The sequence below is a fragment of the Lingula anatina genome, chromosome 6, assembly GCF_051362555.1.
Source record: "Lingula anatina isolate TDL-2025a chromosome 6, LinAna3.0, whole genome shotgun sequence".
In the NCBI taxonomy this organism is placed as follows: Eukaryota; Metazoa; Brachiopoda; class Lingulata; order Lingulida; family Lingulidae; genus Lingula; species Lingula anatina.
The window spans coordinates 18,813,632-18,841,356 of record NC_141772.1 but is presented as its reverse complement, the minus strand read 5'-3'; the positions used below and the strand labels follow the sequence as shown (position 1 = coordinate 18,841,356).

At 34.1% G+C, this 27,725-nt stretch overlaps 1 protein-coding gene across 27 annotated transcripts in view; it reads left to right on the top strand.

Moving 5' to 3' along the window:
* LOC106176729 (muscle calcium channel subunit alpha-1) overlaps window positions 1-27,725 on the top strand; it is a 148,665-nt gene that overhangs the window by 95,878 nt on the left and 25,062 nt on the right. For 19 of the 27 annotated variants that reach the window (XM_087014903.1, XM_087014902.1, XM_087014899.1 and 16 more), the window contains 10 exons: window positions 4,985-5,072; window positions 7,814-7,921; window positions 9,659-9,711; window positions 12,242-12,388; window positions 15,314-15,515; window positions 16,495-16,653; window positions 17,138-17,248; window positions 21,121-21,204; window positions 26,373-26,495; window positions 26,726-26,791. In XM_087014903.1, coding sequence (XP_086871029.1) covers window positions 4,985-5,072; window positions 7,814-7,921; window positions 9,659-9,711; window positions 12,242-12,388; window positions 15,314-15,515; window positions 16,495-16,653; window positions 17,138-17,248; window positions 21,121-21,204; window positions 26,373-26,495; window positions 26,726-26,791 — 1,141 coding nt within the window. Of the gene's footprint in view, window positions 1-4,984; window positions 5,073-6,563; window positions 6,672-7,813; window positions 7,922-9,658; window positions 9,712-12,241; window positions 12,389-15,313; window positions 15,516-16,494; window positions 16,654-17,137; window positions 17,249-21,120; window positions 21,205-26,372; window positions 26,496-26,725; window positions 26,792-27,197; window positions 27,290-27,725 lie in introns of all 27 variants that reach the window. The other 8 variants (XM_087014907.1, XM_087014909.1, XM_087014896.1 and 5 more) reach the window with 3 other exon arrangements.

Below are 27,725 nucleotides of genomic sequence, written 5' to 3'. Positions count from 1 at the left end.
AGTCAACTTATGCACAGTGGTATATGCATAAGTGGTGTATGCACAGTGGTATATGCTCGTATGCAGTGATCTTAACCATCAGGTTGTAATTATGTGTTGTCTAAATTAAGACCACTTACAGCTCTGGTCACCTTTAGATTCTTTGTGAAGCTGGTGTCTGTATATCTGTGGAGTATAAGGCCCAATTCCCATAAACACCATTGGTCTACATGGATCATTCCAACTCTGCAGAAACTCTTGCTTACTGCAGTCAGCTTAACTGAATGACATGCCTCCTCCTGGTATTAAGAAGAATACAAAAAAGATGGTGGTTATACTAGTACGTTAGAAATGAGAGGAAGTGTGTAATTCAGTTAAGCTGATTGCAGTTAGCCAGTCCCTGCACAGTTGGGTTGATCCAGGTAGAGCAGTGGTGTGGTGTCTATGGGAATGGGTTCTGTGACTGTCCATCCAGATAAAAGTTAGTTATAATCATAGTATTGGATTTCTTGTGGTATTTCAGAGGCATAGGACGTCTAAGTTTCGTTTCATACTCAGATGTGCAAGTTACTAACATAATAATTTTGTTTTGAGATGACACATTCCTCTGATTAGAAAGCACCTCTGGAAATGATAAATTTTTATTTATTTAAACCATTATGAGTTGTATACTATTTTGTTTATTTTTTTTTAAATATCTTTTTTTTTTTTTTTTTTGACAAATGAGGTTGATCACTTTCATTTTATATACAAAAAGTTTTATTATTGCATCTGGGTCCACATTGTACACAATCAAGAGATCTTCGTGAAAGTTTTCTTCAGCCTTTTAGCTTCCTAAGTTGATTTTAGTCTTGGTTTTTCTGATTAATATACTCCCACTTGTTCTTTTATCCAAATGTGTAAAAAAAAAAATATATATATATATATATATATATATATATATATATATATATATATATATATATATATTAAAATGCATCATGGTTCTAGCCCCCTCCCCCCCCCCCTCCCCCGGAGTTCTATTGGTGTCATCCTGTGTCATGGTGCAGTCTGAATGTTTTTTGTCTAACACTGCATACCATGACCATCTCTGTGTGTAGAATTATGTCATATGTGTTTTGTCTTAGGATGCTACATATTGAATGGTCGTAATTGATACCAGGATGAGGCTGAATACTGTTGTTGATACGTCCCTAACAATGCGATGGTGTTGACTGAAGTGATTTGATGTAGTTGACGTTGTATACATGGAAATGTCTGGAGTATTCTGTATATATAACTTAAAAATAAATGTTCTGTTTTGACTTTTCTAGTCTATGTTAACATACTTTGTCGAGGTTTTTAACACATTGTTGATTCTTGGTATGAGCTGCTTTGAATATGTCAAAGAGCTACCCGAGTATGGTGTTTGAGTATATACCTGAGTATATACTGTTCTTTGGCTGTGTTCACATAGTAGGATTTACTTGTATTAAATTTAAAAATAGACAAAACTGCAGCATTTGACAGGATATCTTTAAACCCCCTAGCATCCCTTTTGGAAATGTCCTATAGGGTCCTCTAGGACATCCATTTGGAAATTGGCCTGGAATTTTATTGGGTTCTATAGGGCATATGTTCTATAGGATGTCCAATAGAATTTCTGCATTTGTGTACAGAGAGAGAAGGCCCCGTTGAATTCCTGTAGAGTCCTGTAGTAATTCAGTAGAGTGCTTTAGGACAAATAGGAAACTTTTGTAAGGGATTATATGATATTGGGGGGGGGGGGGGTGTTCATCTGGTGGAATTGCTGACGAATGTCATTTGGCCTCTTTATGATAATGGCAGATCAGTTTATGTCAGTCTAAGTACAGTGTGACCACAGCATGTGTGAATTAGCTTAACCATAGTAAGTGTAGTTAACCTGACCCCTGTGTTTTCACTAATACCAGTTAATACCTGTGTTTCTGTGTCTACTGCTATCTGAATACCATACACTATGATGGAGATGAAGGGTGAGTGAGGCATGGACTGGATTGTGGTACAACCAGTTGGTATATGTACCAAGTCTTAATATTTAATCCTTAAATGCTCTTAGTATGTTTTGTAAATCTTTATTGGTTCACCTGAAAATGCTCTTTGTACGTATTATTTTAGCAACTTTGGATTGGTACCAAAAAATTGTTGGAACATTTTGAAAAACTTGAGTTTAAACTTATTGATTCTTACACATAGTTGTTAACTGAAAGCATCGTGTTAGACAACAGGAAATTGCTGTGGATTTGGGGCAAAAATATGCATAGATCTCTTTTTGAATTTATATATGCTCTCTGTATGTGTTACTTACTCAGCATGTGGTGCACACATGGTCTGTTTTGCAGATTTGGCAATTCTTTGACCTTTGTCCTTTTTTGTCACATGCTTGTGTCCAGTTTGAAAAAAAAATTGAGCACCTGGATTTTATTCAGATAGCAAATTCAGTGATACAAAACTGATGGTTTCATTTGTTCTTATTTATTTCTGCTATGCTTCTGACAAACCATTGAAGTGAGTCTCTGTCATTTCACAGCTGTAGTCTAGAAAAGGAACAAATTTGCTACATGGAACATCTTAAATACATTTATTTGTTGCGGCCATTTCAGAATATATTGGTGTCTCAAAATAGTCTGCAGGTAAGTAGGGATGTATGGCCCATTAGGAAAAGCAGTGCATCTCGGGTTATTCTTTGATTGAACATTTGACGCTATGGGTATTGACAGATGTCAGGCTGTTCCAAGTTAAGAGCATGTGTGTCTTGAGAGTGCGACACTATTGTGGTAGAGATCATAGGAACTATAGGCAGTTGTGATGTCAGAACTCTTATTATGAAAATTGTTTAACACTGAAAGTTATTCACATTAAGAATTTTTTTCTGTGATCAGAAAAATCTTTGCATATACTGTTTTGAGTGAGAGAAAGAGAGAGAAGGATGAGAGGGATAGGGTGGTTGGGGTTTGTGGTGTTTTGTTCAGATAAGTCAACAATGTATTGGCATAAAAATGCATCATGATCAAACGGTGTAAAAGTTTGGGTGGCAAAAATTAATTTTAGTATGTTTGTGCCGGCATGTACATGTAAAGGAATAAGTGAAAAAAATTACTTTAAGAGTAAAACAAATGTCAACCACACTTCATCAGGTTGAATGTGAATTATTTCATGTGAAGAACAGCTTCCATGATAAGAGTTCTGACGTGGTATTCTTGTGCTGCCTTTGCTGATGCAAGGCGATTAACAAATATGCTTTAATTCCACTTTGAACATAATGATTTTCCAAGGGCACATTGCTGTATAGCTGACATTACAGTCAAGGTTTAGGGATGATATTATTAAGGACAATTTTGAGGATTGAACTGTGTTTGTGTTCTAGTAGGGTGATAAAACTGACTTTTGCATAAGGAAACTTAAGTGGATGACATAAGCATTCATGTCAGAACTTCAAGCTAGTTTATTTATAAGTAGACAAATGTTTGCTAAATGTGTGATTTGTGTTTTTGAAAGGATTTTAAAAGCCATGAGAGCATTTGTTGATCAAATTGCTTTAACCAAAATGCAAATAAGTAATGTCATAAAAAGTGTATTTTGCTAACTTAAACGCTTATTTATTGAAAAGTGAAAATTTTTGAATAATTTGTATATATGTATGGTACTATCTTTTCAACTTGGAAGTCTGCAGAAAAAGCTTACACTGTATATCTCTCTCTAGGGATTAGATCAGAAATGAAAGAACCTTGCATGTCCATAATATTATACCATCTGATGTCGTAAGGCTTGAGTCAAAATGGCATTGTCCTATGGAATGTAGTGCATCTTTCCAAATGTTTTCTACCAAAGGTTTGATACATGCTTTAAGGAAAATATCTGGACCCTTTCCTTTCTTGCTTTATAAGGGAAACAGGATCTTCTTTTATGCAATACTGTAATGCAAGATTTCAATTTATACACACTCTTATCTATTTTTACTCTAGACACTAAGCTTTGTAGAAATTGTAGCACTAAGACCGCATTCACAACGAGTTGAGCCATGGCTCTACAAATCCACAAACTAAATATGGCGGACATACATGAAAGAAAAACCGCCTAATCTTTTAATAGTCTTTCCGCCTCTCACACGCCTCCCCATGTGTCATCCCAATGGAGCCGAGATTTAATGACTGTACCCCCACAGGGATGACGCGTGGGGAGGCCTGTGAGAGGCGGAGAGACTATTACAAGATTAGGCGGTTTTTCTTTCGTGTACGTCCACCATATTTAGTTTGTGGATTTGTAGAGCCATGGCTCAACTCGTTGTGAATGCGGTCTAAGTTTTCTTTCATGCTGCATGCATTGCTCACAGCTGATTGGCTCTTTTACTTTGACCAATCAAATTTGAGTAAATTGAATCACTCATTGGGGTTTCATTCCTTAAAAGATTAACCCTATTTATTTCTGCAACTCTTATCACTTTATATGGGATTAGAGAGCAATTATGGATTTTGTCAGTTTTCCATTGCAGGATTTGATTTTATTTCCTTATCAGTCTATATGTAGAAGGTATCTATATTAAATTTTGTCTTCAGCGCAGTGTATATAGCATGTTGGCGCATTGGAGCACAATCTTAAAATACTCTGGCATTAAATCATGACCTCTCAGTGAGAGATGGAAGATACTGACTGCTTGATACTGAAATGCATTGTACATCATATATGTTTTCATGTCTAAAATTCCTTTCCAACCAACCAACCAACCTTTCCCATGTGTTTTGTGAACCTCTTTCAGGTAGTCTGTACACATGTCAATCAGTTAATGGTACGCTCTTCATATTATTACATATTTACACCTTGATTGTTGGTTATATTGAAAATTTAGATTGATAAAATGATTATTAGTCTAAATTTTCCAAAAATGAAAACTAAGACTCAGATACATTGATGTATGTTTCAGAATGATTATTTTCTTAAGAAAAAGAAAACAAGATATTAATTTTGATCTTCTAAATCTGTGTTTCAGGAAAGGCGCCTTTTCTGTGGTGAAAATCCTCAGGGTTCTGAGAGTGTTGAGGCCGTTACGTGCCATCAACAGAGCTAAAGGTTTGAAGGTACGAAAGTTATTCCAGATATGTAACCATGCACTAAATTACAAAACTGTGATCAACTAAGCATACTTAAAAAGCATTTATTTAAGTAGAGAAATTATCACTAAGATGTTTTGCCAGCTTTTATGAGATGGTGTGTGATATGGAAAAGTTATTTACTTGCTATTTTATACTCTGTCTGTAACAGGTTTTTATGTACAGACACAGATGTGTCTGTCCTTAAAGTCATCACCTGTGTCTGTCACTGTCATTGTAGCTGTCACCGTCGCCATGCACTTTCAGTGTTATAACAATAAGTGAAAAACCATTTGACCTTTTGTTCTCAAAAACTTACAAACTGATAAATATTCATGAAAGATAGGTCGAGTTCAAAAATCAGCTTTATCGGACCATTTTTCCGAAAGTTATGCTTTTTTTTCAGCAATTTTGTCAGTTGATTATATGGAAATGATGGAAATCTGAATATCAGTGGTACTTACAGTATATTAATAGAATTGGTGGTGATTATGCTGTTAAACATTACGTAATATTTCATCAAAATTGACCAAAAAACTATTTCGTATACTACCACGACAAATGCTCTTGAAGGAAAACTGTTTCTTATTATTATATAACTTACAAGAATCATTGACATACATTTCGAAATGGCAAATCAGCTTGATTGGATTATTTTTCTTTATTGATGTCTGTACATTTGACAGCTTTGCTGCCTAAATCAGCTTAAAAGTTATATTATTTAATCTGTGTCAAAGATGTTCAGTCAAAATTGCCTCCATTTTCACTATAATAATTTTTGTTTGATATCAACCAAACTATCTCTTGAGAGGCTTTTTTTACTTTTTTTATTTTTGAAAGTTTTATTATTTATTTATTTTGAATGTTTACCCTGATTGGTGCAGGTGCCATGTTAAGAATTTTTTTACAGTTCTTTAAATTAAGATGTAGGTAATTAACTTCATTCGATCCATGTATCTAAAATTGATGTTATATACAGGCACTGTATGTGTCTGTATATATTCAGATCACTGGAAGCATTGCAAAGTTGGATAAACTTGGATAAATAAACTGAAATTTGTCCGTTTACACAAGATGTTGTAATGAAAATTTTTTTTTTCTGTTTAGTGTCTGTATATTTGTCAGCTTTGCTGCCTAGTTAATTAAAAACTAATATTGTTTAGAAATAATTGTAGATGATGGCAATCTGTTTAATGTATTGTAATATTTTAATGTTCATAGGTATGCCACTGAATCTAGCATAGCTCTTTTTTGGGGTATATTATCCTTTTCGTCTAATATGTGGCTAATTTTAACCAAATGAAATCAACAAAATCAGTTATGAATTTTACCAAAAAAGCAAGAAAAAAATACTCTCTGTTTAGCCAATATGAAATTAGAATTTGTCTGTGAATTTTTACTATAATTGACTGTACTAAAGTGAGCTTGGTGACATATTTCAGAGATTGTTGTCAATAAACCATGAATGCAATTTTACAGCACGTAGTCCAGTGTGTCTATGTGGCAGTTAAAACCATTGGCAATCTGCTGCTGATTACATTTATGCTGACATTTGTATTCGCCTGTATGGGCGTACAGCTGTTTAAGGTAACGGTATCCGCAATGGCCATCTGGAGATTTTGACAATTGTTGACGGGTGCTCCCCGTCCTGTGCATCCAGAGAGGCTGTCCTTGTCTTTGTGATACATGCAGTTCCTGCTGTGACCTACTTTTTTTTCTTTTTGTTTTATTTTCCATTTGCATATACCATTCCCATGGGCCATGCACCATTACAGGAATGTTTGAGGATCTTTTTTCTAGTTGTAAGAATGCAAGAAATGATAAATCTTACAAAAGCAACTTTTTGGAGTGTGTTTATTGACGTAATACATTTTGAAGTCTTCTTTACCCAATTATTTCCATTTGTATTTTATGAGTAATTTTTACTTAAGAATTTCGCAGCTTTGAAAAGATGAAAACATTATTTTATATATATTATCCAGTCCTATAATGGTCAGGCTAATTGGGGAATGATAATCTTGGTTATTGATTATGTTTGACATTAAAGACTGATTTATTATTTTAAAGTTTATTTTGCTACATATTAACCAAACAACTGATGGCATATTAAGGGCATGCATTCTTGTGAGGCATGGAGTAGAAGATCACTGTGATATATATATATATATATATTATATACCATTTATCCATTAGGATAGTGTTGGTGTAAAATTAGAAGCTGAGCAGTGTGCTACAGTGTTAATCAAACAGTACTGTAGTTATATAGGCTCGACGCTGTGCTGCAGCCATCTTTATTTCAAATTTAGATTTTAATCCATGTGCTGATATTAAGACCCCACTCTAGAAGTTTTTTTTTTTTTTTTTTGGCTTTTTGTTCAAATTTGGTTAACTTAATGTTGCCCTATAATTAGTTGAACCCAGACATCCTAGAAGAAAATAACCATATACAGTGATGTATCTGCTTTCCTTGCTCCCTAAAATACCTTCAATATGTCATGGGATCAGAGCCTTGATACCACTGGCTGTGAAGAGGACACCACATGAAGAGAGTCACGAGAGACTTGATTGGCTGATTTCTTGATTTCCCATAATGCAATAGTTGGAATTGTCTCCATGCTGCAGCAGTTTCGTATGACTGCGTTGAGAAGCTTCCTGTCCCCATATTGAGAGCCCATGAGATTTGCTGGTCATAATGATCTGTGTGCTTTCATGTGTTTTATTCCTTACAGCATGTTGTTCAGTGTGTGATCGTGGCAATCAAGACAATCGGCAACATCATGTTAGTCACCTTCCTCCTCAATTTCATGTTTGCTGTGATAGGAGTGCAGCTGTTTAAGGTAGGGAACTTTTCAGGTGCTGAGAAGATACTATGTACATCATTCTATTATTATTATCATTATTATTTCACCCTTATCTCATTAGTGACCTTTGGGATTCCATGACAGAAGAGCTGTTACACATTGCATTTGACCTCCAGTATATCAGAAAACCGTTTGAAACTGGCAAAAGTTGTTTAAATAATGGCACTTGTACTTGAATAAAGCCAATTTGATGGATTTATGAATTTTTTTATGTGTAATGGAAAAAATTGTGAAAACATGATAATCATTATAAAAATTTTTGAAATATTTTAGAAAACCTTGTCATGAAGTTCATAAAAGATTGTTCCAAATTAAGAAAATTTTAAAACATTGTTGTCTCAAAAATTGTCCAGATCTAATGTTTACCAGTCTTTTTTCCCTTTCTTTTTTCATTTTTTTAAATAAGAAAATAAATTCGTCAATTGTAATATGTAGATCTATCTGCCTCATTCACAGTTATTTCAGCTGTTTCCATAATATTGTCTTTGTCAGTCATGAAAATGTTGTGTCTGTCAAAAAACTTTATTTCATCTGTGAAATGTAAACTAAGCTTCTTATTAGCCTCTTTTATTTGTTTATTTTTTAGCTTTCAATATGTATTTCTGCTTGCTGTGTTTCAGTGAATGTTTTATTTCAATTTTTGATTGATGCATCTTAGCACATTGGGGTCAAAGTTACTACAATTTTATGCTGTCTTCTTACTTATTGCAGAACACCTCTCACAGTCTTCCAATTTGTCTTCCTTCCTTTCTTCCTCTTTTTCTTCTTCTTAAATGCTGTTAGAGCTCTGATCTGCCATCTGTTGTTGGGCAAGAAAACCACAGCTTTAGTTCAATGTTTTCTGTCGTCTTCCATCATATCAAGATTGCTGCTTTTCATAGCTGTGCTGGTGTATACTGGCTTTCACCTTTTCTTCTTTGTTGAGCTTCTCTGCTTTCTTTATCTCTAATCTAAAACTGGCCGTATGTCTCTTTAAGGCCACTGCATACTCTTTCCTCTTCATAGTCAGTAAAGTTTTAGTGGGTTAAATGAACTATTATGTCTTAAAATGATAAATTTAAACAATAACACATACAGAACTCTTACAAACTTCGTCTGAACCATGAAATGTTCTGCTCTTGTTAAATGTTGATTGCAGATGACTGCCTTATTACAATCTGCATTATTTTAAAAAGATTTTCTTATATATAATTTAACTTCTTTTATTTTCTTTGGAAACCGTGATGCATTTATTTGCTGTTTTTTTTTTTCTTTTTTTTTTCGTAAAATGGATGCATGAAGGCAATCATTACAAAATGAGATGATTGACAAGACAATTGAGAAAATATAAATCAGAATTAATCAGATTTCTCTGCTAAAGAATATAAGAAATAAGAAACAAACAAATAAAAATTGTGGAGTGATCACAGTTGAATTTTTGTTTGATTTGCACATTTTTCAAATGGTTAAATATGGATTTGCGATTGTTTCTAATCAAAGTTATTGCTTTCTATAAAAACTACATCACAGTTTTAAGTAGGTCTGAAGCAGGCAGGATTGAGGACAATTATTCACACATCAAGAACAAATTTTATTTGGATTTGTACATTTTATAGTCATGTCAAAGTGATAAGTATTTATGATTAAATCAGATATAAAACTAGTTTAAATGAAGATTCATACCGGGGCTTCTAAAATGATGAAAGTAATTAATATCTTGTTGATTCCTTTTAGGGGAGATTCTATCATTGCACTGATGAATCCAAAATGACGGAAGAAGAATGCCAGTAAGATATCACCAATGTTGTTTTGTAACACTCAATTTCATTGGTCGACTTTTAAAACTTTAAACTGAAATCTTGCTGTTTGTTTGTTGATTAAGATTTTTGATATGATAGATCGTTGAATTTTTTAACTTTGTATGTAAAAGTAAAGTGAATAATGGAATTAAAATATGTGAAGTATTGGCTGTATTTATTTTTTGGATGGAAGAAAATGCTTCTGGTGCATTTTCATCCATGGTTTCTGAGAAGAGTCGTAGTGTATTCCCGTGAATGTAGGGATGGATTTGTCCAGTTTCACCTTTGATGCTTCAACACTTGGGGGGGAAGGGCTCACGCTGTTTATTTTTCTGAACTATGAAATCATTTAGAAACTTTGAATGCTTTTCAAAAGTCTTTCCAACTGATAACTGCATCACACTTTTGTCAGCACAAAACAAAGTTTCACCATCTTGTTACATTCCACAGTTCTATATCTTGATTATTATTATTATTGATGTTCTTCATCTTTTTATGTACAGACACAGATGTGTCTGTACATATTGCCATCACCTGCGTCTGTCGTCGCCGTCGCCGTCGCCGATGCCGATGCCGGCGCCGTGCACTTTCCTTGTAAACACGATAAGTGGAGGGCAGTTTTACTTTTTGGCTTTATATTTACAGAGCTGATGAATATTCATAAAACGCAGGTCAAGTTCGAAAATCAGCATGATCGGGCCATTATTGTATAAGTTATGCTTTTTTTTAACTTTTCAGCATATATGCAACCCTGTAAACACATTTTAAGGCAAACCGTTAGGCCTGTTGTCATGAAACTCACAGAAGTAATCAATCGTACTAAAACGCAGGTCAAGTTCGAAAATCGGCATGATCGGGCCACTATTTTAGTAGTTATGCTGTTTTTTCATTTTTCAGCATATATGCAACACCGTAAACACAATATAAGAAAAACAGATGGGCCAATTGTCATTAAACTCACAGGAGTGCTCAATCTTACTAAAACGCAGGTTGAGGTCGAAAATCAGCATAATCGGGGCATTATTTTAGAAGTTAAGCTGTTTTTTCACATTGCCTCAGATTCAACTCTTAGGCAATGTTAACAGTCTCATTACTGAAGTAATAAGATACGTAAAAGTGTTTGTTTGACATTTCCTGCATCTTTACAATATTGTTAGTTGATTATGTAAAAATGATGGTAAACTTGTTAGCGTGTATTGTGTAATAAAGTGTCAAAAATGGAAATAAACTCATATCATTGCAGTTTGTCAGATTCAATCATTCACTATGTTCAGAATCTCAGAATGGAGGAAATTGGACATTAAACACTATTCTATTGATATTTTTCCCATCTCATCAATTTTCTTAGTTGATCATATAAAAATTGCAGTAAACTGTTTATTTTGTTTTATGTTAAAAAAAGTGTTAAAAAATGGAAATAAACCCATGTCAGAACAGAGCTGTCTTGTTTCACATTTCCTCAGATTCAATTCTTAGGCATGTTAACAGTCTCATTATTTAACTAATAAGACATGTAAAAGTGTTTGTTTGACATTTCCTGCATCTTTACAACATTGTTAGTTGATTATGTAAAAATGATGGTAAACTTGTTATCGTGTATTGTGTAATAAAGTGTCAAAAATGGAAATAAACTCATATCATTGCAGTTTGTCAGATTCAATCATTCACTATGTTCAGAGTCTTAGAATGGAGGAAATTGGACATTAAACACTATTCTATTGATATTTTTCGCATCTCATCAATTTTCTCAGTTGATCGTATAAAAATGGCAGTAACCTGTTAATTTTGTTTTATGTTAAAAAAAAATTGTTAAAAATGAAAAAAAAAAAAAAAAACATTTCAGAACAGTGCTGTCTTGTTTACATTTTGGCATTTTCAAGTTGTGACTTTGTAGTTCCATGGGCCTGAAGACCTTTGCTAGTCACATTTTCTGAATATCCATGATACTAATATTTAATTATTAAAAATTGATGGTCATTATGCTGTTAAACATTATGTATTATTGCATCAAAATTTGAAAAAAACCTATTTTGGGCACTGCTCCCATGATGACCATTTAAGAGAAACCATGTCACTTACTGTTCTCAAACAGTACAGTAAATATGTACAGATGTGTCGGTACATATTGCCATCACCTGTGTCTGTCGTCGCCGTCACTGTCGCTGTCGCCGACGCCGTGCACTTTCATTGTAAACACGATAAGTGGAGGGCAGTTTTACTTTTTGGCTTAATATTTACAGAGCTGATGAATATTCATAAAACGCAGGTCAAGTTCGAAAATTAGCCTGATCGGGCCATTATTGTAGAAGTTATGCTGTTTTTTCACTTTTCAGCATATATGCAACACTGTAAACACATTTTAAGGAATGTACTTTTGCATCAGAATTGACAGTAGCCTATTTTGTGCATAGTTATTTCCTGTTTTTTGTCTGTACATTTGACAGCTTTGCTGCCTTGTTGATTTATACTTTCCAATTTATGTTGACTGTATTTTTATTTTTCTGTGCACATTTTCTAGGGGCTGGTTTATAGAGTATGCAGGGGATGATTTATCAAACCCCAGCGAACAAAAGCGTGAGTGGGTGAACAACCCTCTGAACTATGATGATGTGTCACAGGGTCTCCTCACTTTATTTACTGTTGCCACTTTTGAAGGTTGGCCAGGGTGAGTATTGTACTGTATTGTGGTGTTGTGTTGTCTTAGAATAACTGTGTTATATATATTAGCCTGACTGTTCATTTCCAGGGGCATCTTCATCTCTTACTTGCGTAGTGACCTTGATCTGCCCAGGTTGTTGCCGCGAGAGTGGGTGAACAACCCGCTTCACTTTGACAGTGTACCCAATGGTCTACTAACATTATTTACTGTTGCAACATTTGAAGGCTGGCCTAGGTAAATTTCTTTTAAAAAATTATAACACCAGGAAACCGATCTCGGAAGTTGCACAAGACCATATGTCTCGAATTTTTTAGAATCTATGCACTGAATTATTGCATACTTTTTCACTGACTCAGCTATTCTAATCTTTCTTTAGAAAGCTTTAATTCTTGTTTGCATTTGCATAAAAAAGAGAGTGAGGACTTCTATGTATAAAGACCCACTTATTTATCTCATTAAAAATGAACTCGGCAATATTTAACTATGCTTCAATCTAAATGCAATAATATATCTGTTTTTGTATCTTTTCCCCAAATGTAAGAAATATGTCTATCACACTGTAGGTATACTATAGAATGTGCTTGTTTTAAAGTTAAAGTGAAATAAGGAATGTTGGTATGAGAAGACAGTTTGTTAATGATTATTTCTCATTTGTCATTGCATCATGATAGGAGTAGAATTTCGAACACTGATTTTTCTAATTAGGTTTTGATTGAACTTATATTTTCACCTGAACTCAGTCACAAATTATAGCATAATACAACTTGCATCAGGTTAACATGGGCATATTCATTAAGAAAAAAAGAACTTATTTTAAATATTGTTAAGCACACACAAAATAGAAAGAAAGAAATTAAGTTAAAGCTAGAATAATTTTTTAAGCAGAATGGCACAATGCATTATGAAGCACAGTTTTCAAATGTTGCTACTTTTCTCTTTCTTCACTGTACACATCTAACAATATTGGCCCTCAGAGCATAAAAAATAATAGGAATGCAAACGATAGATCAAAGTGAGTGATAAAAGGTGCTATTTTCCAAAATTAATGGAAATTGTTGTTTGTTTGTTTTTTTGTTTTTTTAAATAATTAATTTTGTAATCCGAGGACCTTTGCCTCTAAAGTAATCTTTTTATTTTTAAATTATGTTGAGGACGTCATGGTATATGAATTATCATGCCATGTACCTGCCAAGCATGGTATATTGGAATAGGAATGATCAGTAACCAGAGTTCTCCACAAAGTTTTTAAAAGTGCATGTACATTAAAGATAGGTCACCTGTACTTATTACAATGCAAACTTTCCTGCAGGCATCCTGTTAACAAGCTAAATTCGCCATAGACAGCAGGCCTACCCAACTACCAGACTCGGCACCCAGTGATCCAGAATTCACCGGTAGATCACACCACACTACCCGTTTTCAAGGTGTGTATCAGATTGCATTACACAGTATCATACCCTGAACAAATTTTGAGTGGTGATGCAATGCTTTTCAACCCCGCTGAGAATCGTCACTATCACATCGCGTACTAGGCAAGAGCGGTGTCGCGTCTGATACTGTGTAATGCGATCTGATACACACCTTGAAAACGGGTAGTGTGGTCCAATTTACCGGTGAATTCTGGATCATTGGGTGCCGAGTCTGGTAGTTGGGTAGGCCTGGACAGCATACTTTCTTACATAACTCTGAAAGGCTGCATTCAGAACTAGTCCACCAGTCAAATATGGCAACCCACTAAAAATCTTGCTGTCTGATCCGCTAATAGACACTGAATAGATTCCCCGTGGGGAAGTATTCAAATGGGTCGGCCATATTTGACCCTCGGAGTAGTTAGTCAACTGTTCTGAATATGGCGTAAGGTTCTAGAGTTTCCAGTCCCATGCTGGTATTGCCAGTGGGAGTAAGAACAGATGGATTACAGTCTCTGATGAATTTAACTTTCCCTGGGGGCCTGCAGTGGGAACCACGCAAACACAGCTTTTTTTTTTATTGTTGTGCTACAACTTGGTGTGATGTGGTCGTACATGTATCACATCCAAAATATTCTATGAAAGCTACTCTTCTTTAGACCTGGAGAAACCTGGTGTGGAGAATTGAATATCCTGATTTTTCTTGTTTGGATGATGAAATTCTTAAAGTGATTATTTTGCTTTTGATTATATACATGCAAAACATGGTTAAATTTGGATGTCTGAAAGTTTAAATCTGTTTGTCATTAGCTGTTATTTTATTTTTTTCTTGGTGTACTTTAAGAATAATTAATGTTTGATCATAACAAACTATATGTATGTTGAATTTATCTTTTTTGACTTGACGTTTGTGGAATCGTGCAGAATAATTGATAACATATAACTTGCTCAACATTATCTCAATATTGTCCCAACACTATTTCAACACTGGCCCAACATTATCTCAACATTCACCCAAGAATATGATCCTAACCCTAACCCAATATTATATCAACATCAACCCAAAATTTTCTCGACAATAGCCCAACATTATCTCAACACTGACATAACACAAGCTCTACATCCCAACACTGATGCAATACTAGTCAAACATTATCTCAACACTGACACAACATTAGTTCAACATTATTTCAACACTGATACAACACTAGCCCAACATTATCTCAACATTGACACAACACTAGTACAACATCCCAACATTGATGCAACACTAGTGCAATATTATCTCAACACTGTCACATTAGTCCAACATTATCTCAACACTGACACAACACTAGTACAACATCCCAACACTGATACAACACTAGCCCAACATTATCTCAACACTGACACAACACTAGTGCAACATTCCAACACTGATGCAACACTAGTGCAATATTATTTCAACACATGACATCAGGTATACTTGGATAACAACTTTGGTATTTGGTCTTTAGTTCTTGCTATAAACTTTCTTTTTTAGGCTCCTGTATACTTCCATAGACTCCAATGAGGAGAGCCAAGGTCCTATTTACAACTACCGACAGGCCGTGGCTGTATTCTACATCATCTTCATCATCATCATTGCTTTCTTCATGGTGAACATCTTTGTAGGTTTTGTTATTGTCACATTTCAAAATGAGGGTGAACAGGAGTATAAAGGATGTGAGCTCAATAAGAATCAGGTATTTATAATGATAGACATATTATGGGCAGTTTTTAAGAAATTGTTGAGAAAAAGCCAACTGAAATGAATCCAAAAAAGTTACATTTATTGGATCTGATTCAGATTAAATAATGGTTGTTTTGTAAAAAAACAAATCAGCTACAACTTTTTAAAATCACAGTGGCCAGTCTACATAGTATTTCATTAGAATGGCTGTGACTTTGAGATCTACTTGGTGAATTCCATGATGTAGTCACTTTAATTTGTATGAGTAACATGTAGTTAAATGTACCATCATTATAAAGTTCAGCAAAAGTTGCAGTTTTAGCTGTAATTATAGTGGCATTCTCTGCCTTTGTTACATGCTAAATTTGAGCAATGGTTTTTAAAGTTGGTGATACTTTTACCCCGTTCACACTACAGTTGCCAAAATGCGCATTTCTATAATTCGGATTTTTCGTAAGGAATCCGATTCGGTATTGCGTTCACACTCGCTAAGCGAATCCGAATCCCACGTTGAGAATTTCAGGTTTAACTTCCTGTTTTGAACACTCGCGCATGCGCCGCACAGGAAATCTTAAAATATCAACAAAAATTTGTGACGACAAATGCAACTCAAAAGACATTCCAGCATTCTTGAGAAGTATAAGGTGGCAAAATAAGTTTGTTTCCTCATGTTGTAGTGAGTGGTGACCTCCAAATACGTTTGGTGCAATCGCTAAAGTAATAAACCAGCGTTCATAGATACCCGCACTTATCTGCACACATGCGCAGTAAGATCTGTACAGGTGTCGATTCCGGTAAGTTATCCGGATCGCGCTTAGAAATCCACCTCGCTTGCAGGATTTTGAAAATGCGCATTTTCAAAATCCTCTTGCGTTCACACTACTGCATTTATTCGAATTGCGACCTAATTCGCAATTTATCCGGATAACTGAGCGTAGTGTGAATGGGGTATTTGTAATTTTGATGATGTGTTACACTTGTAATCCTTGCAGAGAAAATGCATAGAATTTGCCTTAAAAGCCAAGCCTACCAGACGGTACATCCCCAAGGCCCGCATCCAGTACAAGATCTGGTGGTTTGTGACGTCAAGGGCCTTTGAATACTCCATCTTTGGTCTTATCTTATTTAATGTGATGGCTCTAGCCATGAAGGTAGGGAAGGAATTTTGATAATAATAATTATAATAGTAATAATGATAATAATAATAATATTAATACAAAAGAGTACTAAGACTGAGCTCCACATTTGGCTAGGAGTCGATGCTGTGCATGGTCATTAAAAAACTTTAAATTTTAACATTACAGTTAACATAATGTATACTGGGAAATACTTAGTGCACTATCTATTGATATACCAGGAATACCTCAATTATTGCTAGTGCACTATCTATTGATATACCAGGAATACCTCAATTATTGCTAGCAATGTCTGCAACAGATGATTTGAAGCTTTTAGAATGTAGGTTAGGTTCATCACAAAAGAATTTATTGCCAGACAACATTTTTTTTAAATATAAAAAATGATCAATTTTGAAAAATAAAGCTATTGAATAAGTAAAGTGCTTGAAATATGTGGATGATTATAATAGTACAAACTTAAATCAAGTTTAAATCCTATTCTATTCTTTTATTTTAGTATGATGGCATGAGTGATGGTTACTCCCAGTTCCTAAGCGTAATGAACATCATCTTCACGGCTGCCTTCACAGCAGAGTGTGTGCTCAAGTTGATAGCGTTCAAGTTCAAGGTTGGTGGAAAACAATACCAGGGTCATTTTCATGAAATCTTTGTGAGGCTAAAGAAAACTTGTGATGGCTAAAAATGAGAGTTTACAGAATTGATTCTTTTTATGTACAGACACAGATGTGTCTGTACATATAGCCATCATCTGCGTCTGTCGTCGCCGTCGCCGTCGCCGTCGTCGCCGTCGCCGTCGTCGCCGTCGCCGTGCACTTTTACCGATAACACGATAAGTGGAAAACTATTTTGTCTTTTGGCTTGAAACTTACAGAACTGATGAATATTCATAATACGCAGGTCAAGTTCGAAAATCAGCATGATCGGGTCACTTATAGGGAATTTATGCTGTTTTTTCACTTTTTTCAGCATATATGCAGCACCGATAACACGATAAGTGGAAAACCATTTTACCTTTTGGCTTGAAACTTACAGAACTGATGAATATTCATAATACGCAGGTCAAGTTCGAAAATCAGCATGATTGGGTCACTTATAGGGAATTTATGCTGTTTTTTTCACTTTTTTCAGCATATATGCAGCACCGATAACACGATAAGTGGAAAACCATTTTACCTTTTGGCTTGAAACTTACAGAACTGATGAATAATCATAATACGCAGTTAAAGTTCGAAAATCAGCATGATCTGGCCATTTTTAGGGAAGTTATGCTGTTTTTTCACTTCTTTCAACATATATGCAACGCTAATAACACAATATAAGAAAAACAGACAGGCCAATTGTCATTATACTCACAGGAGTAGTCAAACTAACTAAAACGCAGGTTGAGTTCCAAAATCAGCATGATCGGGCCATTCTTTTAGAAGTTATGCTGTTTTTTCTTATTTCCTCAGATTCAATTGTTAGGCATGTTAACAGTCTCATTATTGAACTAATAAGATACGTAAAAGTGTTTGTTTGACATTTCCTGCATCTTAATATCATTGTTAGTTGATTATGTAAAAATGATAGTAAACTTGTTATTGTGTATTATGTTATAAAGTGTCAAAAATGGAAATAAACAAATATCATTGCAGTTTGTCAGATTCAATCATCTACTAAATTAATTATCTCAGAATGGAGGAAATTTGACATTTAACACTGTTCTATTGATATTTTTCCCATCTCATCAATTTTCTTAGTTGATCATATACAAATGGTAGAAAACTGTTTATTTTGTTTTATGTTAAAAAAGTGTTTTAAAAATGGAAGTAAACCCATTGCAGAACAGTGCTGTCTTGTTTCAGCATATATGCAGCACCGATAACACGATAAGTGGAAAACCATTTTACCTTTTCCCTTGAAACTTACAAAACTGATGAATATTCATAATACGCAGGTCAAGTTCAAAAATCAGCATGATCGGGTCATTTTTAGGGAAGTTATGCTGTTTTTCACTTTTTTCACCATATATGCAACACTGATAACATGATAAGTGAAAAATCATTTTACCTTTTGGCTTGAAACTTGCAGAACTAATGAATATTCATATTATGCAGGTCAAGTTCGAAAATCAGTATGATTGGGTCATTTTTAGGGAAGTTATGCTGTTTTTCACTTTTTTCAGCATATATGCAACACTGATAACATGATAAGTGGAAAACCATTTAACCTTTTGGTTTGAAACTTGCAGAACTAATGAATATATATAATACGCAGGTCAAGTTTGAAAATCAGCATGATCAGGTCATTTTTAGGGAAGTAATGCTGTTTTTTCACTTTTTTCAGCATGTATGCAACACCTTTGTGCTATATGACGGTACTGTATGGATAGCAGTCTTTAAAATTGTCCCTTGGGTGATCACTAATTAAATTAAGGTCTATAAAGTCACTTGCCTACTCATTAATTTTCAATTGGCCATTAAATGAGATTACATAAAACACTCCTTGAGATTTCCCTGTAAAGTCCCATAGGTTTAGCTCTCTTAACTGTGTCACAAAATTAGGATTTGGTGATAATTGTGCAGATAAATGGTGTTTAACATTGCAAATAATTTACAACAAAAAGAATGTGTTATGCCAACATGCTATAGATGAATAACAGTGCTTTATTTTTCTCAAACTTGGTGGGGTTATTAATATCAAGTTAATACAGCTAGATTAAAAGTTTGAATAGCAGCTTTATTGGAATTTTTTATGTTTTATTTAAAATTTTTTTAAAATTATTTTTCAAACACTAGCATCTTCAAGATGTGATTTTATACTCCCATCCACCAGAAGTGCTGTGCATTTTCTGTATTTTTGTATATAATTGTTATTTCTTCAGATTTAATTCTTAGGCATGTTAACAGTCTCATTATGTAACTAATAAGATATGTAAAAGTGTTGTTTTGACATTTTCTGCTTCTTAACAATATTGTTTGTTGATTATATAAAAATGACGGTAAACCTGTTATAATAATGTGCATTGTGTAATAAAGTATCATAAATGGAAAGGAACTCATCATTGCAGTTTGTCAGATTTAATCATTCACTATGTTCAGCATCTGCAAATGGAGCAAATTGGACATTGAAAATTGTTCTATTGATATTTTTCCTATGTCAACAATTTTCCTAGTTGAACATTTAAAAATGACAGTTTATTGATCATTTTGTTTTAAAAAAGGTGTTGAAAATGGAAAGAAAATCATTTCAGTACAGTTATCTCTTGATTACATTTTGGCATTTTGAAAGTGTGACTCTGAACTTCCATGGCCTTGAAGACCTTCCCAAATCACATTTTCTGAATATTCATGATACTTTTATTTTTTTATAAAAAATTTGATTGTCATTATGCTGTTAAGTATTATGTTTTATTGCATGAAAGTTGAAGAAAACCCTATTTTGGACACTGCTGCCAGGATAGCGATTAAGGGAAAACCATGTTACTTACGATACTGAAACTTAGTGAAAAGTTTCATAAGACAGAAGTGCGCAGCTTGTGTTTGAAAACCAGTGTGATTGTTTTCTGTTTTGGAGGCAATGCAGGTTTATAGAGTGCTATACTGGCATTTTCAAGTTGTGACTTATCACTCCCATCTGTCAGGAGCCCTGTATTTTACTTTGTAACATTTTCTGTATTTTGTTAAGTTACAAGAATGATTCTTAGGATTGACATACAGCCAAAAAAAAAAAAAAAAAAATTAATTATATATATATATATATATATATATATTAAATGAGTTTAAGCAATATATATATATATATATATATATATATATATATATATATATATATATATATATATATATATATATTTTTTTTTAATGAGTTTAAGCAATTTTTTTTTTGTGTGTAATTTTCACTGTACCTCATTCTGGCATTTCCAAAGTTTAACTCTTATCAGCCTGACACCTTAGGGACTATTTCCAGACCCTATCACGCTAACTGTGGATCGATCTATCTCCATGGGAATTCTCGCTAAATTGCAATCAATGTAAGTGGCTTAGTTGTCTGTCACGCCTACTGAAACTGACATGCAAGAATCCTTAGACTCTCAAACTGAAAGCAATTTAGTGAGAAACCCCTTGGAGTTGGATTGATCCTGTTAGATTGATCTAGGTATGGGAACTTAGTCTAATGCTTGATACACATTTTACTTTCATCCTAATCCAATGTTATGCAGAATAAGAATTTGATGTTGGCTATGCAGTTACAGTAAGCATAATACATTAGTTCATCAGAATTGACAGTATCCTATTTCCTGCGTTTTTATTTTCTGGTTTTTGTCTGTACATTTGACAGCTTTGCTGCCTTGTTTTTTTTGCCTTCCATGAATCAGTAAATGAAACCTTTAGTAATTTTTAAAAAATCCTGTATTTGAAGCTGCCCTAGATGCCACACCATTTTCTCAAATTTGTGAAGGTAAATTCCTGCTATTTAACATGGGTGTTCATATTTCAGAACTATTTTGGAGATGCCTGGAATGTCTTTGACTTTATCATAGTCCTTGGGAGTTTTATAGACATCATCTACACCAAAGTCAATGTAAGTTTTACACTTGTGTATTTATCCTGAATGGCGCACACTGAGGAATACCATTGAATTTTCTTGGTTCTGTTGCGTAAAATCAAAATGTACATGTGTGGACTATTTTCTTTTTTTCATTCCTTCATTTTAATGAATATGTGAAATCTTCTATAGCACCTGTGAAGATGGGGCATGAATTGCACCATAATTATGGAAATAGATATGATATTTTGCACTTCTTTTTATTGGAGAAGGAATTTTGTTAGAATTTTTTGTTAGTGGTTTTTTGTACTAAAGATCTGTTAAGGACCGAGGAAGAGTGTCTACATGAGAAGATACCAAACTCTACCAATATAGGGACAGACTTATGAAACTAGAATTTTGTGCACATAGTGTTGTCATCGTAAACAAACCAAAAGTGATTTTTCTTTGTGTAGCAAAGAGCTTCTCAAGCTCATTATTGTACAGTAGTGTCCTGTTAAGTATGTAGATATATTTCCCTGTGTCTTTGCTAGCTCAGGTCCAATAGTAACCTAGTTCTCCTTGTCTTGTGTGTTCCATGTTATTTGTCTGTATTCTCTTGGAGAGGTTGCAGAGAATATTAATGTGTTAAGTTGATAGGAATGAAACCAATCCCAGTAACCCTTCACCACTGTGGCCAAGCAAAATATATTTATATTTCCATTTAATAATATCTGGTTATTTGCTCACAGCATGCCATTGAATCAATGAATGAATGAATGCTTCTTTCTGGAAATATACTTTATAGGTATCACAAACAAGTTTGGGAAATATGACTAAATATTTCTTCAAATTTTAATGGGAAATAACTTATCTGACCATTTGCAAAGTTGGGCAATAGTCATGATCAGTCTGTAAGCCTGACAAATTGCTAAAAGAATGAAAAAGACTTACTTGGCATGTTGATCTCAGACTGTCACAAAACTAGCTAGGACAATCAAATTCCATAAGCAGTGGATAGTTTGGGGAATGTAAGACGTGTGCCATGTGTTGTTGCCATGGTAAGGTGTTGTTGCCGTGGGTGAGTGTTGTTGCCATGGGTGACTGTTGCCATGGAAGGGGTTGTTGCCGTGGGTGAGTGTTGTTGCCGTGTGTACGTGTTGTACTCCCCTGTACTGGTGTTGTCTTTGTTGACTTGTAAGACTTAGTTGTGAGTACTGGTATGGCTGTTCTTGGGACAGTTGAGTGATATCCCATAATAGTAATACACTTATCCCATAATAGTAATACACATGATAGAGCCTGTGTACCACTGCTGTAACTGAGGTGCAATCAAGTTATGTGTTTATTAGATCTGAAATACATAGATACTCTAAAATGGCCGGGGGGGGGGGGGGGGGATAAAAATCTCTTCTCTTTTTGACTATTTTTTAGGCAAAGGTGTATCAAATGAGAATGCCCAAGGCATTATACCTCTCCAAATAAATGAACTGAAGTTATTAACTTTTTTTCTTCAAATAAATTAATTGGCATAGTTCTTGGATTTTGGTAGAAATAAAAAAAATTATATACTGGAAATTTAAATTAAAAGGGTTTTTGATTTTAGTATCACCTGGCCTGTTCAAGATATATGTTATAATTAATAGAACTAGTCTAAATAATAAAATGAAACATCACCTTTTATTGTCAGACATTAATGGCATCTTCATATGATCTGATTGCCTCTGTGTGGCCTTTCTGATTATAATTTTTTGCAGTTTTTGTTGGAATGTTTGTTTGAGTTAAGTTAAGTGTCTGTTCATTTGCCTGTCTGTACATTTGCCTTCTTTGGTGTCTAGAGTAGATCGCAGCACAATGTGAGGCATGCCCTGTTCAAAAGTATCCATTTTCACTTAGTTCACTTTTTGAATTCTAATTTAGTTTGAATTGTGCTGGACATGTCAAATACAGTCTGTTTATGTTCTGAATGGGTGTGACTGCACCCTGGTTCCTGGTAGGAACACACAAGAAAAAGAACATTGAAAACGGGCATTTCTTTAAGTGACATAAATCAGTGGAGTGCAATGTCTGTGGGGTGAAATAAAGAAAATCCTGTAAAAAGTTATTGATATTCTATTTTATTCTATTATTTATTTCCTTTAGTAGGGTAGATTTCTGTCAGCATGGATAGGTGTAAATGAAAATGTACCCTGTGCTTTTTGTTACTTTTGTTTCGATTTTTGTATTTTGGGGGGGGGGATTATGTCTGAATGAAAATGACATGTAGAGAAAAAGAGATCTTACCAAAGAATACTGTGGAACAATCCCTGATTAACAATTTATACAGATATTTTCCTTTTTTTGTTGCTGCTCTATTATGCACACTAGATACATGTGCTGTAGGAGAGAAATTAATTTTGTTCTTATCTGTTAGCAGAGTGTATACTTTCATTTCACCCATGGTAGTTTGATGCTAGCTATTGCCAGAATGTTTTTATTGGTTTTAAATTTCCTTATTTTCCTTTGCACAGGGATTTGAATCTGAGGTTGGTTAATTTAATTTTTTTTTCATCAGTAACACTGTAGTCCTTTATGAATGTTGTTTACGCCTATGTCTCCTTATCCTGCATGTGAGAGGTATTTTGCTGAATGTGGTTCTCTGGTTTGTCCACATTATACAGGCAAGGAAATAAGGGAGAATGGTGACATATTGTCAGTGATGAATTCAATTTTTTTTTTTTGAAATGTGAAAATAAATGATTTAGATATTTTTAATGCCATTTTTTTAAAAATAAATACCATATTTACTGCATGCAGTGCAGTACTTCCTGCTTTTCATCTTAAACCTGCATATTGCAAAGGCAAAGTAGGTCAACTTGGTGCTGACAAACAAATTTACCATCAAAGCTGCTTTTATTTCATTCCAAGAAAAGTATTTTTATACAATGAATATAAACTAAACCCAAACTAATTTTTAGATGAAATATATTATTGTTGTTTGTCCATACCATACCTAAAGCCTTTGCCATATGGCAAATTATCAAGCTCTCTATCAGTTTTTTCCCCATAAATTACCTGTCATGCTTATTTGTTGAAAGATGCCATAATTAAGTTTTTTATAAGTAATATATATTATTAATTATACATCTTTGCATAATTTAAAACAAACACTTTAATTGCCAACTTTATCTTTATTTTTTGTCAAGTTAGCATACATATTTATGATATAAGAAAATTTACTGTTATTTTATTTTCAATGTTTAGCACTAGTTGTAGGAATGTACAAATACAATGGGAGAGTTGGTAGTCTGGGAACACGATATAAGACTTGCAGATCATACAGATTTGGGCTCTATCTATATATGCTGTAGCTTCATTATTATAATTCTAAAGTCAAACTTATTGAATTATTCATGTTGAAAACAGTAGTAGCACTAATCTAGTACTGATTGTAGAGGACAGAGGGACATATTAATAAAATATTTGTCATCAATTTGTGTTCATTTTAATAAGATTAAGTGACTTAGATGTTCAGTTTTTGATGCAAATGGAAGAGAAAATGAATTTAAAGTGAAAGCTCTCATTATGTACAAAAACTCTAAAGGGCCAAAAGATAAAATTTTAGTATAGAAATGATAGAATATTTTAGTAAATTCCTCTCACAATAGATGTATTTTTTAATCATCCACCCAGTTAACATCTCAGTGCTTATACTATTTATCAACACCAAATAGTAATTGTATTATAGATTACATTCTTTTTGATCATCATTATTTTCAAGATAAATAACATAAAGATGAATAAGATAGTAGCTGCTAATAGGCTAGCTCAGTTGCTGCAAGATGTTCAAATATGTACTAGTTAGTTACAAAGCAAAACTGTTCTAGCATCTTCCTTTGCATGATGAGACTGATAACTTCTATCCTGCCAATAAACCCTGCAATTCTGGATACAACCTTTGTTGGGTTCAGAAAAAAAAAATATAAGAAAAAAAAAAAATAAAAAAAATAACTTTACCCATGTTGTCCTGCACGGTCATGCATAACGGTCATCATGTTCGCATGTTTTGCATTAGGCACGGTGCTATGCATGCTGTTCAATTCAAGTCTGTTATGAAGGTGTCATCAGTGTAGAGAAATTACAGTGTCATCAACTCAGAAATGGCCACTGATGACAGCGAAAGTTTCAGTGCTGAAGCCTGGAGGAATGTTAATATTACCTTTGTAGATGACACCTTCAAAACAAACTTGCACTCTTTTTGATCAAATTTTCATCTGATTTTATTTCTGTTATCTCTTTCTTATCATGGCTGAACAGCTTGATAAAGTAAGTTCATTCTTCACACTTTGTGTGGATGCAGGTGCAAATTTTGGCATGTTCCATATTTATATAAATGTATATGTATATATGCCTAGCGTGTATCAATCAAACAGTTTACCATTTTTAAGGCAAGTTTTTTATTCATCATTATGTTTTGGTCAAACAATTTCTTATCATTAATCAAATGAGTTGGTTGAACTTGGAGCGTTGTTTGATTTTTTTCAGTCCTTATTGTCCTTGTAGCAAGTTTATAAGGGAAAAGTGTCCTGAATCGGTATTCAGTTCAATGCTTGAAATGCATGTTTGCAAGTTGGACTGTTTTTGTGGAAGCAAAACTTTTTGATTTTCTTCATTTTCATTTTTTGTTTATTTTTCCATATTAAATATATGACTTTGATCATGCATGAGCTGCTACCTTTTTTTAATCAATTTCTTTGTGATTTTTATTTTCTGTTTATTTTTGCTTGGATGTGCATAGTTTCAGAGCAACTGCAAATTGTTTTTTGCAAGGATAGAAATGACAGGGTTTCAGTCTGCTCTTATATTTATAAAAAGGAAATTATGAGTGAGTCATAGAATGCTTAGATTTAAAATGTATACTCAAGATGCACCCTACCCTTTTCCTTAATATGGTCACATCTTAGAGTCCAATATTTATTTGGGATTTTTTTCCTATCCCACTGATTAGTTGATAAGGTATTCAAATTGTTCCCTTTCAGTTTTTCAAACTTCTTATCTTGCAGTAGCAGTTATTATCATGGCAATGATTAGGGTCATGAGGCTATAGCTTGGTATGACAAAATATGGCATCATTATTCATAAAAATCTTAGCTATAGTCACCTTAATTTACTGGAAGGCTGATATTGTGAACCTAAAATTATCACCAGTTATAGTTTAGTCAGTAGTTCTTTTCTTCTCTTTGCAGGAAGGGGAAAAAATGATCAGCGTCAACTTTTTCCGTCTGTTCCGTGTAATGAGGCTGGTGAAGCTGCTTAGTCGGGGAGAGGGAATACGGACTTTATTGTGGACTTTTATCAAGTCTTTTCAGGTGAGTTTTGTTCCTTTTTAATATTCATTTTAATATTTTTTTCAGTGTACTTTATTTGAAAAAAGTAAAAGTTTGAAAATATTTGCCAAAAAAACACTTTGTAAGTACTAAATTGTTAACAGGAATGTATTAGATATGCCAGAAGGAACTCTGATGTTTTATGTACGGTTTTTAGCAATCCCTGTGGAAATTTGTCCTGCATTTGTTCTTTTTTTTTTGTCTTCCTCCAGGCATTGCCTTATGTTGCACTGCTGATCGTGATGTTATTCTTCATCTATGCAGTAATTGGGATGCAGGTAAAATGCTAAACAAAAACAAAATACTATTAATGAATTTGATTGAAGGAGTATCATTGGAGATAGCAAAGCATGGACAGTTTAGTCAAAAAGAATATAATTAGGAAATTGGATAAAAAAGTAAAAAAAGCCATGATATGTGTAACTGCTTGAATTTATTTAGTTTGTAACCTTCATAGGGTTAATTGTTATAGTCAAAGTGCAATCAATCTTCTTGATTCGTATAAGATTTAAGTTTAATTGTTAAGGTATTTTATGTGCTCACACCTCTTAAACTTTTTTTAATGCAAAATATATGTATTGCAGAATTAGGTTGAACTTTTCCCTTAAATTTTGATTTTTCAGAATTTGATATTGATATCATTTACTTCAGAATTAAAGATCTCTGAGATTGGATCTGTTGTAGGTGTTTGGTAAAATTGCTCTGGATGATGATACCCCCATGACGAGGAATAACAACTTCCAGACGTTTCCCCAGGCTGTCTTGGTTCTCTTCAGGTAGACGGTCACTCACTGACCGGGAGGGGTGGTCCTCTGGAGGGGGTGGTGGGAGTGTGTATGTGTGTGATTGGGGGGGGGGGGGGGGGGGGGGGGGCTGTCTTAAGGTGCCAGTTGAATACTCTTTGGTTGTGTTTTCACTTCCATGTTGCCATCCACAAAACTGGATCCTTGGCTTTCTGACTCTGAGCCCTATATTTGGCAAAGTGACAGTGGGTTCTGGAAATCCAAGGAGCAGTTTCTCAAATGAACTTCAGGCTGAAAGATGGTTTATACTTGTAGCCCTAACTTTTGGTCTACTTTGATTAGTAATAAATTGGTAGGAGTCCACCTAAATAGTGAAAGAGAATTTTTTTGAAAAGTACCTTGTTGTAAGAAGTTCTCAGCTTTTTTGTTATTTATGTGGCCATTGGATGTCTTTATTTGTTCTTAGTTG